At 30.9% G+C, this 17,078-nt stretch overlaps 1 protein-coding gene across 4 annotated transcripts in view; it reads right to left on the bottom strand.

The window, feature by feature from the left end:
• The window catches only part of LOC127714151 (uncharacterized), a 117,721-nt gene extending 109,400 nt beyond the window's left edge, over positions 1-8,321 (bottom strand). For 2 of the 4 annotated variants that reach the window (XM_052220166.1, XM_052220167.1), the window contains exon 1: positions 1,363-6,538. In XM_052220166.1, the coding sequence (XP_052076126.1) occupies positions 1,363-1,525 (163 nt within the window). In that variant the 5' untranslated portion in view covers positions 1,526-6,538. Of the gene's footprint in view, positions 1-1,362; positions 6,539-8,192 lie in introns of those variants that run through there. The other 2 variants (XM_052220163.1, XM_052220162.1) reach the window with 2 other exon arrangements.
• Between the last annotated feature and the right edge of the window lie 8,757 nt (positions 8,322-17,078).

Below are 17,078 nucleotides of genomic sequence, written 5' to 3'. Positions count from 1 at the left end.
AATCTCTGCAATATGAACTTAATATTTGTCCTATTGTAACTTTTACAGATTCAGGGAAGTTACAACAAAAAAATCTAAATCTAAACGTCAAAATATCTCTCGACCTTAAGATGTATTTCATGCCTCAATTTTCTGATGTTCAAATTTGAAAAAAAGTTAATTAAAGGGAACATATACTGACACTTATAAAAACATCCTTCGTCTTTCATTTATTTGTTAACAATGCAAGTATCTATAGATAGGGCACAGAAACCCGGTAAAATATTCAAAAATGCAATCATCAGTATACAAATAATACACAGAAAGTAGAGAAAGAGTAACACGACAGGGACAATTAAATTTCATTTGAAAATGAAGGTATTTGTGGTAGTACTAGTATTAAATTGAAGATTTTTATTTTAAGTAACAAATTCATTCAATGAACTGTTGACAAAGAAACGCCAGTATATACTTTTGGTAATATATTGAAAAGCTTGAAATTAGAAATGACAAAGTTTGCAAAACATTCCGTCAATGAACATTGTTGATGAACCATGAATGAGATGCAGGGCCAAATAATCTCAATAGGTATGAGATAGTCCAATGCTAAAACCGTTTGCATACCAAATATCATTGACTTATAAGTATCTCCCCTAAAACTGACCTCAACACAAACTTTTACATGTAAAGTATTCAAAAGTCAATAGACCATGATTGAGGTTAAGTGGACAAATTGTCTATGTGGTATATTGTCAATTTATCACACTGCATACCAAAGAACATTGACATGCCATGAGTAGTTCCAGATAAAATGACATTATAACAAATGTTTACACACTCTAGGGAAAATATTTCCATTGAAATGAGATAGGCCAATGCTAATTCAACTATATAACAAATATCCTAAACCTACTATTAGTGGCCCTATCAAATTTTCATTGTTAACGACTTCAATGCCGTAAACTGAACGTCGACTGTAACAATACACAGTTAGGAGTTTGGTTTTGCATTTTGGCCCCGGTAATTTTTTTTATAATTGATTTTTAGAAAGCTGAAGGTATCACTCCAATGGATTTAAATTCTACTTTGGACAAATTTTTTGGGACTTTTGGGACATTTTCATCCCCCCTCCCTTTTTGCAATATTTGTTTGTTGCCACGGTTACAACAAAAAGAGATTATATTTCACCATGATAACTATTGGAAATCAAATCTATGGAAGATGTTGTTTCCTTATATATGCACATACATGACACACACAGTAATTATGATAGTTAATGTTTGATTTTTTTCATAACTGTGTATTGCAACCTTAGTCTCACCACTGCGATTAAAACGGTCAACCGAGTTTACTGGCGACTGTAAAACTTTTATTTTTAAATACCTCCATCAGCATAGTCTGCCAAACATTCTGTGCATTTCCTGTCTTCAATTGTACTGAATTGTCCACATTTATTACAAATCCACTTTACAATGTTCGACATCTTATGGAATGAAAATAAGATACAATAGATTTGACATTTCCTGTTTGCTATTTTATAATACATTTATTTCATTTCAAAAGTTCTACCTGAATTTATGTAAACCTTTACTCCTAAAGATGATCAAAACATAAACTTGTGATCATAAAGAAAAAAACAATATTGCACGTCTAATGAAATTGGGATTTTTTTCGTGCATATCATCTCAAACTAAATGAAACTGCATGTGCTCTAATGTTATTTCACTCTGAACCAACTTTAAACACTTGATTCATAGCCAGAAACTGATCTGGATCCTTTATGTAGAGAATGTTGATATATCAATATAAGTTTGTGATTTGATTGATGAACCAAAAGCAAAATAAAGAGTTATCTTCTGTGCACTATGTATGAGAATGTACCGTGACTCACCAATAATAATATGCCCTTTTTTTTATCCTTTTCAACTTCGTTCTTTTATTTTAAATTTATTGATTCGAGCGTCAGTGATGATTCTTTTGAAGATGAAACGCGCGTCTGGCCTACAAAACTTTTAGTCTGGTATCTATGATGATAGAATAGAAAGACAAAGGATATTGGGTATCCATCCATGACACAAAATCAGTACATGCACAGCTAAATAAAAACACAAAAAGCAAAGGAACAGGCTTGTATGGCTGTTCATCTAAAAGTTACAGTGATGATTATTATGAGTTTATTATATGAGTTCATATATGTTCAAACTGTTAGTATTTTGTATGTAACTTTATATTGTTATTTTTTAGTTTTTATATATTTGCAATCATATTATTAAGTGACAGATGTAAAGGCAAATTTAGGCTACTCCAAACTAATTCATAGTTCTTCAGATTTCAACGCTCTAAAATTTGAAACCTTAAAAAAAGATATAGCCATTCCCTGAACATTTTTATTGAATTATTGCTCCATTGAAATGAAAACAACTATTTCCTTTTTTTTGCTCGACCTCACAATTCACAAAAAAATTACGTATTTCTATGTTGAAAAATGATTTCTAGCTCTACTGTTTTGTAGCAAAAAATTACATTCTTTTCTCTCAACAAGTTTCAGCTATTGCTTTCTAAATTGTTAATTTCGGAAGAAAAATATAATATTAGAAATAACGCTCGCTTGGTCCAATATTTATTTTACGTAAAGTTCTGAAGATAAAATGTTCAATTTGAAATGGCCTTACATATTAAATCGCTATAAAATAAGACATTTGAAGTTGTAAATAGTCCTGCTTCTAAGAATTCGTTAATTTTAAACGGCCACTAGCTAAAACTTGGACAAAAAATTAAGCTATGATTTATTTTTTTTAAATTTTTTAAACATTTATAAAATCAGAATGTATGATTTTTCGCTATTAACTGTCAGTTTGGTCCAATTTCTTCAAAATAAGCCAAAAAAACTTCGTGTTGTATTATTTGCTTGCAAGTCAATGGTTCAACTCATTGAATCCGCATTCATGCAACTGTTTATTGTTTAACCTTTAATAAAGTTTGGTTGCGCATTTGTTAAGCATTTGGTCAGTATTTCAGTAAAGAATGTCAACATTGAAAACAAAATTGAAAAATGAAACAAGGAAGACACCATGAATAATTATTTCGTGGACTGATCTAGCCCAGAAAAAAAATCATTCTTATGTAGGTTTAATGATGAGTTACATATTTCTTTAACCAATAACCTGAAATAAAACAGACCTAGAAAAAAAAACATTTTACGATTGAACGTGTTTGTCTGCATATTTATATTTATTTTTATATTGGGCTAAATAAATGACCGGGGGTCATTTCTATTGATAATTAGATGGTGTATAATCTAAAGTACGCATGAAATGCAGTTATATTAAAGCATTGTTTATTGTTTACTTTGGAATATTTGTAATTTGGATATACGTTTTAGTATGTTATAAACCAAATATGAGAATTTGGGTCAAATCAGTTAACATGAATTTGACAGCTTATGCTCATTTGAATAAACAAAAGAAACGTGCACTCTTGATGCATGTAATAGATAACTGAAACATTGCACAGGTGGTAACATCGTCTTTCCGAGTAGCGTTTAGTACAGGGATTTTGTTAAGATTTGATCCAGTGTTAAATGATATTGTTCACTCTCTCTGATTCAAGCCATTAGTGCTCCCCATTGAAAAAAAGATGAAGAAATGTGCCACATGTACAAATTCTTTCGATTTAAGCTCTGCTCTGAACAAGTGTCATCTGCAAAAATAATCATTTCAAAATAAAACATTATATTTATCGTACATACGTACGTGATGAATCAATTAAAACATTATAAAAATTCAACTAATTTGACACAAAAATGTTAATAAAAGATCATTTGCTGTAATATCTGTTACTCTGTATTAAATTGTCAATTACAAAATTTAAATACTTTTTTCACTGGCCATTTAAATATGAAATACCATACATGTACCTCCAATCATATTGCAAATTTGACCCTATAAACGCCCGACTGAGTTCAGTGTATAGCAAAATATGTGCAGTGTAATCAAGTTTATTTACTGCGTACATACGTACGTAAGAAAAAATGCATTAAATCATTTTATTTTTTTTTTGCACTTTAGCAATGATCACTTTTATATCATAATTACATTTTTTATCAATTCTTTTAAAAAAGAGACTACCAAACTAAAGCAAACCCGGATAATGGTTAAAATCAGGTTAGATATCCGTAATCCATTTTGTCCAATATTTAAATTTGAAAAAAAAATGTTTGAACGGTTCTCAATCTTTTGATCAGAAAGCTTGTGCTGACCGATACCCTGTTAAGTTCTATATCTATCCCCAAGAAATCGCATCAAAAAAATGTATGATTGGAAATCAGCTTATCAGCCCACAACTAAGAAAACACTTAATTTTCAAATGAATTTATCACTCAAATTGTAAGTTTGTTAGTCGATGAATACCACATGTTTTGTGCTTGATAAAAGGTGGTAATTGTTGCATGAATGAATTAATAGTAAATACAGAACACTTATCTATGTTTGTAAATGTGAATATTTAGTTAATTACAAATGTAAATATCTAATATAAATTGTGTGAAGTTTTTGTAGGAAGAAAAATAAAAAAATCTATTTTTTTTAATGTGTAGGAAAATAATGCATCACAAACTTTCCTTCGTTCATTTTAATATCTGATTTCCATGATTAGTTATAAAAATGTTGAAATAAAAAAAAATTCAATTTCTTAAGTAATGTTATCTGTCCATTTATCAGCATGGGATGACTGATTTACAACTCTACGTAGCCATTTCATAATTGAGAGAAGATATGAAATTTTTACTCGGAAGGGTTTAGATGTAAGACTGTGTTCGTCTGTCCGCACTACTACCTAGAATTGGTCATCATTTTTTTGTTAAGAAAACCCTCTCAAAATTTGAATTGCATTATGGGGGTTCTAGTTTTTGACAAGGAAATCTATTTTTAAACGGGTGCACGACTATTTCACCCGAAGTAGCACCATTCAGTCACGGGATAAATCCCGATAGTTGTAGAAACCCCGTGGAATTTTACTGAAGGAATTTAGCGATAATGTCCATATGTGCGTAACATTAAAATGTCAATTTCGAACACACAGTGGCAAATATTCCATGTATTATATCCAAGACAAACATTAAAGAAGCCGTCAACTAAACTAAATTAATTTCCAAAAGAGTATACCGAGTTTGAGTTCTATGTAATAAAATATTCGTACCTTTCAATTCAAATTCATAATTCAATCCACCTTTTACAGTAAATCCAAGGTCTCTCCCTCAGACACCATCTTCCAGGACTATTTTAATTGCATGTATGCCCAGATCTTATGGTAAAGAAAAATCCAAAAACGTTTTGCACGGACCGTGGGAAAACTTCATGAATATGTATATGACGCAAAACAGTACAGTTTAGGAGTTTTAAGTGATTGACAATGCAGGAACGTGGAAATATTCCTGTCGCATGCGCGACGCGAATGCATTCATAAATATAATCATAGAACAACTTTTTTAGCATTAAACTTCTCATGTTCACATATTGTTATTAGAAGAAAACTTAAACGTATAATTTGTTTCGCCAGTCTATAAAAGTTTTGCAATACGTCATTTAAATTTGAACACATTTCACGATTTTTTGTAGAGTTAGATAAACTAACTGCTGGTGATAACGCCAACATCAGCTTTCTTTGGTATCATGATGGCAAATTTCTATTGCCGGGAAAAGCTACGTATCTAAACCATTTTAATTGTAGGTGATAACTTGTGTAAGGGGGGGGAATAAATCTTTGAAAATGCCTATACCAAGTCAGAAATATGGCAGTTGTTTTTCACTTGTGTTCCGTTGGTGATAGCGTTTGATTTTGTCAGTTTTATGGACTTCCCTTTTTTTAATTTGCCTTGCAGTTCAGTATTTTTGTTATACTTTTTTGGTTAAAATACAGACAATAAGTGATATCAGAAGTCCATTAATGGACTTCTGGTGATAGTGATAATACCTGTTTCATACGAGAACACACGAACACACGAATAAATTTGTATCTTTCATTTCTAAAATATTACAACAACAAAAAAGAATGTTAACTGTAAATACATCAAAAGTAGAGCCAACATTTCGTTTGAATTTATGATTCAATTAAAACATTATAAAAATTCAACTAATTTGACACAAAAATGTTAATAAAAGATCATTTGCTGTATTATCTGTTACTTTGTATTAAATTGTCATATACAAAATTTAAATACTTTTTTCACTGGCCATTTAAATATGAAATACCATACCTCCAATCATATTGCAAATTGGACCCTATAAACGCCGACTGAGTTCAGTGTATAGCAAAATATGTGCAGTGTAAGCAAGTTTATTAACTGCGTACGTTGTATTTTAGTGTTGTTCGTGAATTATCATTGCCAATGGTAAATTCACTGATTCCGTTATTTAAAAAAAAAACTGGAAAGTCATTTCAGCAATGAATAAAATACTTTACTATTGGAGAATTACTAGATAAGATAATTAACAAAAACGCAAAAAAAGGGTAAAACTCGAACACTATAATTGATAGAGAGAAACTTATAATAACAAAAATAATCAACAGGACAAGATCTACAAAAAAAATAAATATAAAACAAATGGCCGATACTGTCAGTCTACTCTTTGAGTAGTTATTGCTCTATAATGATGAATTTCACCCATGTTTGCATTTTTAATTGCAAAAAAAAAAAAACAAAAAACAAAAAAAACATAGACAACAAGGATCACCAAGACAAGTTCTACAAATATATCAACATGGCCGAAAATGTGAGTCGATTCCTTATAGTTGAAACTGCCCTTTTCTATAGATTTTAACATGTTTTGCCATTTTTTGCAAAAACTGTATGATCGGCAAGACAAGATGAATAAATAGTTCAACGAAGCCGAAATTGTCAGTCAATTTCCTTATAGGAGGTATTAGCCTTGAATAAAGATAATAAGCAGCAATATAAGTTCAACCAAAAAATAGCATTTCAATCTAAATCATATTCTAGTCTACAATGTTGGAGAGTGACCATCAATTGTTAAAGATGAACATAGATCCAGGTGAGCGACACAACCTCTATAAAGCCTCTAATTTTCATACGAAACAACATAAAAAGATAAAATTCATAAAGACGATTGTCCTTATTCCTATATTACAATATTACAAAAAAAATCAATATGCAAATACTTTAAAGTGGAAAATAAAGAAACGATCAGCTACTAAATAATGAAACATTAGTGCTACCATGACCCAATTAAAGTAGAGTAACTCCAATTACTTCAGCAAGCAACTTTTTATCAAGAATTATTGTTTAAACATTCCATAGTAAAGCGTAAGGGAATTATATGGACTATATTATGACGCCAACCTTTAATTGGTCGATGAAAAGGGGGGGGGGGGGATACCATGAACCATCCTTCGGCAGGAAACTATCATTCCTTGACAATTAAGACTATGCGCCATGAATATTGTTCGAACTAACAACCTCATAGTTGACAGGCTAGTGGACCTTAAGCTGACCAACTTAGCCAACTTAAGATATACTCAATTTCTTTTAAAACAAAAGATTCTTCAAACAAGATATATCAAAACTTATTTGAGCTAAATAATTGGATATGATATAATAAATGTTGTTTTAGCTTAAGAACCCTTGCATTGTAACAATTCTACATGACAAGTAATTCTGCAGTTTGACCTGATAAAATAAAAGCGGTGAAAGAAGTCAGTGAAATATATTACTTAGATAATCAAACTCACATGAGTTAACTTAAGTTTGGATTGACGTATTCGTGGACGTAGATTTTGAAAGACCATACAATCTAGATATTCGGTGAAATTTTGTAATGTCTTGATTTTCGTTTCAATGATATACGACATTCAATTTATTCTTAAATAGATTAAAATTTAAAATGTGAGAAAACATTATGCATTTAAAAGCTAATAGTTGATTCGCCCGTGAATTCAAATGGTTTATACTACTTATTGCGAGAACACTACGGTATATGGTGTGATGGTAAATGAGACAACTATACACCAGAGACATGTCAATTTCATGTTACGTGATTTTTTTTCAATAATCAGGAGTTCATTTAAGGGTGGAAAACAATTTCAGAGACTTTTAATGTGATCACTATAAAAACAATATTAGATCAATATAAACATTGATGTATTTGTAATGTTACTTTCAACTAATACCAAAAAAATAAATAAAAAGATTTACTCACATTAGCATACTATTTCTTATGTCGTCTATCCTGTCTTACTTACTATTCATTTATTGCTATCTTGATATCTTTTTATTGGTATTTGGTTTATTCCTTGAATGATTCAATTCTTTAATCTGCGGACAAAATACAGGTAAAATATATATATTTATTAAAGTTATTGGTCACATGATGTAGTAACGGTCATTGACAAGTGATTGTTTACTATAAACATGTGTTTGTGTTTATTCAAAGCACATGGTTTGTGTTTATGTTAGTTATGATTGGATGGCATATACCCGGTTTTTACGGGTATATGCAACTCATGAGATTCGTGATAAGCATAATTAAGTATCACTTAAGGGGTTCGTTCGAGAAATTAAATTTATTCGAAGTTTGTCTATAGTTTACGGAGCAGCAGTTTGTTATTATGTTTACCCACCAACCCACCCTTTTTGGGTTGATTATTGTTAATGTGGGTATATAAATATATTAAATTATATTAATATGTATTTTTCCACTTTTGTAGATAGTTTTTAATTGTTAATCATCGTTTTTACCTGTATAAGAATGAGTTTTTGTGGATTTAAACAGTCAACCAAATGGTTTACCCTTGTTTCATTTTTAAAAAAATGCAGTTTTTGGCTTTTATCTCTGAAACTAAAGCATTTAGAGCAAATCTGATATGGGGTAAATGTTCATCAGGTCAAGATCTATCTGCCCTGAAATTTTCAGACGAATCAGACTACCCGTTGTTGGGTTGCTGTCCCTAAATTGGTAATTTTAGATAATTTTGCAGTTTTTTGTTATTATCTTGAATATTATAATAGATAGAGATAAACTGTAAACTGCAAAAATGTTTAGCAAAGTAAGATCTACAAATAAGTCAAATGACCAAAATTGTCAATTGATCCCTTAAGGAGTTAATGCCCTTTAAAGTCAATTTTTCACATTTTTTTGTACATTTTTGTAATCTTTTACAAACATCTTCTCCTGAAATGACTGGGCCAAGTTAAGCCAAACTTGGCCTAAATCATCCTTAGGGTATTTAGTTTAAAAAATGTATCCGATGACTGCGCCCACCTAACAAGATGGCCACAATGGCTATAAGTTGTTCAGCAAAGTAAGATCTACAAATAAGTCAACATGACCAAAAAAGTCAAATGTATCCGATGACCCTGCCCTATAACCAACATGGTCTCCATGGGTAAAAATAGAACATAGGAGGGGGTTTATAATACTATAGAAGTCTCTGGGGGAAAATGTAAAAACACAATTTCATCAAATGGTCATAACTTGAAAACTAATTTAAATAATAATAAGGGGTCTTCAGTAACTATTGTAAGACTACAATGGGATGACTTGATTTTTTTCCGGGGGTGCAATTTTTTCAGGGGATTGGGGGGTTGGGGGGGTGCTAATAATTTCTCCTTGATATGTTCCATTTTCAGAATTATTCTGTGTTACTTTTTGTATAAACCTTTATTATATCTTTTCTTTCCGGATACTTATATTGGGCGAATGCCCCTCAGACCCGGCGGATAAGTCGGGTTCAGGGGAACCCCTGTTCAAATTATTTTGTGCATTGTGTTCCATAAAAACATTTAAAGGCATTTTCAGCATTATGCAGGCCCTGGGTGAAATAAATTTTGGAGCGGAGGAATTTTTTTGTTTTTTGTAAATTATCTTGAATATCATTATAGATTGATATACACTGTATATAGCACAAATATCAAGCAAAGAAAGATCTACAAATAAGTCAACATGACCAAAATTGGCAATTGACATCTTATTGGAGTTATTGTCCTTTAAAGTTATTTTCTGCAATTTATTGGTAATTTTTGTAAATTTTTTCAAATTTCTTCTGCTTTTAATTTAACTAAAGGGCCAAATTAAACCAAACTTGGCCTCAATCATTTTTAGGGTATCCATATGATTTTAACCTTATTTTACATGATTTCCAAAACCACAGTAGATACAGGTGAGCGACACAGGCTCTTAAGAGCCTCTTGTTTATATATCTCGTAGCTAATGCCCCTTAAAAGGAGCAAAATAGTACTATAAAAGTCTCTACTTCAAACTACCTTTTACCTAATATTCAAATTGTGTTCTAAAACTGTTACAACACACATTCACTAAAACAATAACCATTCAATTAATTTTATTTAGGCATTTGAAAATATAAATATTTTATCAAAATTAGACTTTCAAGGAAGACACCAAATATTTGTACATTAATTAGACTAATACAACACCTTCAATTCAATCCATATACGGTCAAATGGCAAAGCATAATGTTTACTTTTTAAATGAACGAGGCAATTTGATCCCTGAACAAAACGTTCAGATGACAACCACAACTACTTAAAGAATTTCAGAGGACATATGCACCTTTGCGTTTCTAGTTTTATAATCATTGCACACATTGAATATGCTATGATAAATGTATACATGATATTCTATTTTGCTTGTGGAGAAGAATGTTTGATTGACATGTGTTAAACAAATTTTGTATGAATGAAAAGTATATGGAATGTACCTTGTGGTTTCGGATATATGCTTTTTGAGTATCACATTCGACAGTTTTTTTTTTGTTTTTTTTTTTGTTTTGTTTTTTTTTTCTTTATTTCTTTAAGCAAACGTTATTGTGTTAAATCATATACATGATATACTTATAAACAAGATATCATCTGTGGGTGCGTTCGGTTTTTCCTTTGTTATTATTCTAATATCAATCTGATTTGGATTTCCGTACTCGCATTTTGTTGAATAAACGAAGTGTTCGTTATTCATTTAGTTTGTATATTAAGCCTTTCGTATTCTTGTCTCATTGGATTCTGCAAAGCTTGAACATTTATGATGTAAATAATGATAATTATTCTTATAGGAAACAAATGTTATAAATGCTCTGTTATAAGAAATGAAAATAACTCTGTATAAAATTAATCTGAATGTACTATAAATATAGTATGTGACATAACATACACAATAACAACTTCAATATACAATATCCTCATATCTATTGACTGTTTATTACAAATTGGCTAAAAGAGTTAATATTCAAAATTTAAGAAAGTAATCCTCCCCGCAGTAATATACCATCTTTTTTTTTTAATTATTTATAATTAAAAATATTTCATAGTATCTAAGCTATTGCTTATAATAGGCAATACAATCTATAAAACCAAGCTCCTATAGTGCGTCTTTGTGTTCAGCTTATGTAATATTTTTGAAGTCCATCTTTCGACACAAGGTGGCAATACGTGAGCATGGTACATAAATTGATATTGCAGCCCAATACCGTATATCATGTAATAAACATTATTCTATATTGGTAATATTTTAATAGGTTTTCTATATGAATTTGAATTTGACAGCATATTTACCTGAAGAAAAATGATAGTCACCGCGCTAAATGTCATATGCTTTTAGATGTATAATTATGGTAAAACGAAAGAGGGAGAATTTTTTCCACAGAAGTTGAAGTTTTGACCTACCTGTCAGGAAACTAGTCTTTCGAGAAAGATTTCAAAAATTCCACACTTCGTTTTTGTAAAAAGTTGTCATTTAATACATTTTCTCTCTCCCGGAATATGCAAAGAATAAAACAATTACTGTCTTTAAGTGAGGTAAATGTGGTTTAATTGTCTATTGTAAAACTGATATTTACTTCGGCCGTTGGCATATACACAAAATGTGTGGAAATTTTCAACCGCTGTTTAAACACGCCTGTTTTTGTTTTTCTATTTAAGAAAATAAAAAAATTATGTAAGACTGAACAACGCTAGGGTGTAAAGTCAATCCAAAGGAATAAAACGAAATAACTTTTTAACAATATAAAAATTAATTATTTTAAGATTTAATTGAATATATTTTCCACACTTTATGACATCGATGTTTTATTATTCTATATAGTGATATTATTTATGTAGGTTTCCTATAGGAATTTGATTTTGAATAAAACAACTGTAGAAAAATAATATTCAAAACGCTAAATGTCACGTTTCAACATGTTTAAATATGGTTAAATGTTGATGTACAATTCGTTTTGGTAAATAATTGTCATTAATTACTTTTTTCTCTCTCTCGGAATATGGTTACTGTTTATTTTTCTGTAAATATATGATTTCATTGAATGTTGGCTTCGGTGAATATCAGTTTTCAAAAATTAATAAAACCATACATTTACGTCATCAAGAAACTGTTATTGTATATATTTTTGCACAAAGCATGCATATTTATGACCAGTATCAGTGAGTACAGTCTGAAATTGCCGAATTACACATTTGCCTAACCGTTTTGATAAAAGATCAAATGTCACCGATTTACGCATCTTACAAACCATGAATGCCTGTTGAATATCTCCAATAACAAACTTCATGATTGAACATAAATTCCGTTTAATGTATCCATAGTCCATGTTCCAAAAAATGCTCCCATCCGATATGTACATTGTGCACACGGCATCGTAGATAATACTTTTAAAAAAATCACATTATAGAATTCAGGACTTTTAAGTTTAGTATTTTTAATGAGATAATGAAGTTTTATGAATTTTCCGGCCCATAGAAATACCCCAAAAAGACAAAAGGAAACCTCTTAGACAAGAAAAACGTCCTAGATGGCCATTCTATTTAATATCATTTTAGAATTTTGCGTATACTTAATAATTTGGACATCTGTGTCATTGGATCTAAACAAGAAATTGTTCAATCTAAAAAAGACCGTTTCCTGCCATCACATTTACTTGTTAAATATAATTTCATGCTAAATAGTGTTAATTTCCTTATTTGTCAATATAATACTTTCATAATATTATAACAAATCCAATCAATAACTTAATATATTCTCCTCATTATCATTCAATAGTGGCCGGAGTAATATTGTAGAGTTATTGTTTTAGTCTAGATCTCTGGTTTCAGACATTAGTCAGTGGGTTTAAATTGGAATGAAAAAAATGTTGCGGGGAATTAATTTCTGTAGAGAGCATACTAAATTCCCATAGATACAAAGATTTGGTTTGCAAGTTTGACTGTACCTTTAAAAAAACTTATTTCAGACTTAATAGCACATCCTAAATTTTACGGTGATGATGTTTACCGAGCCCGGAAATTTATGTACAATTCGGGTAAACTTATTAATCCTTTAAATAAACTAATTCGAAAAGGTTACAAATTCAACACTAATTAGATCTTTGAATATTGTTTTATTGGTATAAATATTAATTTTGTTACATGTATCAGTAAATTAAGATTATACTGAATGCACTTTACCGATACTACAATCTGTCGATGCCTTTATTTTGGCATTGCACAAGGTCATGTTTTTCTCTGACTGTTAATGACGTCTTTACACTAAATCTATGGGATGTTAGATGTGTACTGAATGATATTTTTGTCTTAGATACGTGTTTTATTTTTATTAGTTGTTATTGGCTTTGAACTAGCTGTCAGTAACTACGATATTAGGGATGAGGGATGGATAAATACCCTGCTACGTCCGGTCTGTGTTTATGTTTGATTTTTTTCTGCTTTGTACCGATCTGATGAGTTAAGCCTTTTTCAACTGTTTTTATTTTTATATAGTTTGTTCTTTTGTTGTGCTGTTACACCACTGTCCCAGGTTAGGGGAGGGTTGAGCGCTCACAAACATGGTTAACCCCGCTACATTCTGTATGTGCCTGTCCCAAGTCAGGAGCCTGTAGTTCAGTGGTTGCCGTTGGTTCATGTCTGTCATATTTGTGTTTCGTAAATTGTTTTGTTATAAATTAGGCCGTTAGTTTTCTCAATTGAATTGTTTCATATTTCCATGTCGGGCCTTTTATAGTCGAATATTATCGAAGGCCGTATGGTTGCCTATAATTACTTACATCCACTTTATTTGAACTTTGGTGGATAGTTGTCTCATTGTCAATCATGCCTCATCTCCTTATTTTTATATATATGTTTTAGTTTTTGCCGTATGTGTACAGCGAATCTAATGAATAAATAAAAAAGAGACAATTTTAATACAAACATTCTAAAACAAATTTTCTCAAATATCAAAGAATCAATTATCATTTTAAATCATATGCACTTTAAAGTTTAATCGTAAGCCGATATATACTTTTTCGGTGGACTATAGTGCAATGCGACCAAAATGGGGTAGGGTAGTAATCTATCTAAAAGTGTATTGATTTTTACGAACTTTTATAAAACATAATTATATCATTAAAACATACATGGAGCATTACTCTATAAATGTACAGAAATAAAATTGAGAATGGAAATGGGGAATGTGTCAAAGAGACAACAACCCGACCATAGAACAGACAACAGCAGAAGGTCACCAACAGGTCTTCAATGCAGCGAGAAATTCCCGCACCCGGAGGCGTCCTTCAGCTGGCCCCTAAACAAATATATATACTAGTTCAGTGATAATGAACGCCATACTAAACTCCAAATTGTACACAAGAAACTAAAATTAAAAATAATACAAGACTAACAAAGGCTAGACGCTCCTGACTTGGGACAGGCGCAAAAATGCGGCGGGGTTAAACATGTTTATGAGATCTCAACCCTCCCCCTATACCTCTAGCCAATGTAGAAAAGTAAACGCATAACAATACGCACATTAAAATTCAGTTCAAGAGAAGTCCGAGTCTGATGTCAGAAGATGTAACCAAAGAAAATAAACAAAATGACAATAATACATAAATAACAACAGACTACTAACTGACATGCCAGCTCCAGACTTCAATTAAACTGATTGAAAGATTATGTCTTCATCATATGAATATCAGGCACAATCCTTCCCGTTAGGGGTTTAGTATCATACCATCATAACATATATGAGAAGAACATAACCCGTGTCATGCCAACAACTGGTTTTTAAATAAATGTGTTTAGTGCCGATGCAAAGACCCTATAAGTGAATCAATATTAACGCCAAAACATGCAATCTTTAATGACCTGACAACAGTATCGTAACTATATCCCTTCTTAATAAGTCTATTTAAAGGTTTTTTTAGCTTCAGAGGTGAATACTGACATTTTTGTGCTTTATAAAGAATATTTCCATAAAAAATTGGATGTGAAATACCTGAACGTATAAGAAGTCTGCATGTTGAGTTATATTTACGAATGATGTCCTTATACCGATGATCAAATTTAGTAAATGTTTTGACTAGTTTGTGATATCGAAAACCCTGGTGTAATAATTTTTCCGTAATACATAAATTTCTCTCGTTAAAATCTAAAACATTGTTTATGTTTTAAATATCGGGGCAAACAATATGCATTTTGTACTTTTAATAGGAATCATCGAAATTCCATCCACATAAGTTGATAACTTTGTTTAACAATTATTTAAATCATTTCCGATTTAAAGATACATGTAAGCAACAATAGAGAGTCACTCATTATTCAGTTTTTGCAGTCTAAATCATTTAAGTGTCAGTGAGTGTTGTGTGTAAAAATATGATTTTGCAGCTTGATGCAGTCACGACGTTAAACTTATTTTGTCCTTTAGAAGCCTAACATATGGAGACAAACTTATAATTTTACCGGGAAAAAAAACGAATCCGACGACCCCTTAATAATTGCATATCACTAAAACGGAACTATTCAAATCAATGACATATCAATATTAAACAAAACGTTAGATGAATTTTCGAGAATCGAAATTTTAAAGCGAGAAAATATATTTTTTATCGTTTTATAGCTACTTCATGCATAATCTTTTTTTTTCTTCAAATATTTAATTGGTTGTATCTCTAGAAAAATAAATGCGCTCTCTCTCTCTCTCTCTCTCTCTCTCTCTCTCTCTCTCTCTCTCTCTCTCTCTCTCTCTCGTCATGTTTTAGGTCTTAACACAATTCACCTTAAAAAAAAAATTCTAAATGCGCTGACTTCGAAGCCTATATCAGGAGATTGGTTTTGTTTAGCATTTAGGGGTTTAAAACAGATTCAAGAACTAAATTGTGGCTTTTTATATTTCATTATAGAATTATTTGAAATTTAAGGCCATATTTTGCCAAAAGTGAACAAACAATTACACCAAGCGCGAATTGCGAGAAGAGGTTTTGTATTTCCTAAAAATATTAAGCTTATTTGAAGTAACGACTCTTTTAATAAAAAAGGTGCAACTGAATGCACCCCTAAACAAAAAAAATAAAAACCATAACATGGCGGGTATGCGTCACCCAGACAGTAACCCACAACTAAAAATAAATATAAAATCTAGTAATCAATATTTTACATTCGTCAGCAATACGCAATTGTTATAGCAGTCAATTTGTCATATTAATTAAGGCCTTAAGTCGAAATAAGCTGTGAATAAAGTAAAAGAGACTACCATATGTATAAATCTGTTATCAATCTAAATTCTTTATGGGGGAAAATACAGAATTCAGGAAGAGTTACCCTTTTACATTAAACCAATTTTCAAGAGAAAATTCGAAAATGAAGCCTCGAAGTATTTCTAAGAAAATGTTTTCTATATTTTCGTGGCTTTCTTTCTTGCTCGAATATTAACAAAGTTCATAAATGCAGTCAGGCACCGACCATTGAAAAACAATTAATTTGGTTAAAAAGAGAAAAGAAAAGAACTGTTTGTGTCTTTTGAAAATTAGCTTAAAAAAATAAACAACACTGATGTCTAAGAAAATTTCCTTTTCTAAAATGCTTTAGAAAAAATAGTTTGTATGTTATTAAAGTTTTTAAAGAAGTTTGTTTATAGAAAAAATATGCTCCGCCAACACAAACTGAATGGTTGGTGTTTTAAAGTTATTTATTCCTGTATTATGTAAGAAATCAACCCGTACGTAGAGCCATCGATACCATGCCAGTGCATAAAGGGATGCACGGGTTAAACATCAATTCGATAGGAACCCAAAACATTCACCTCACCTTACATCTAGAATTAAGA

The sequence above is a fragment of the Mytilus californianus genome, unplaced genomic scaffold (genome assembly GCF_021869535.1).
Source record: "Mytilus californianus isolate M0D057914Y unplaced genomic scaffold, xbMytCali1.0.p SCAF_9, whole genome shotgun sequence".
Classification (NCBI taxonomy): Eukaryota; Metazoa; Mollusca; class Bivalvia; order Mytilida; family Mytilidae; genus Mytilus; species Mytilus californianus.
This window is presented reverse-complemented; position numbering and strand designations above follow the sequence as displayed.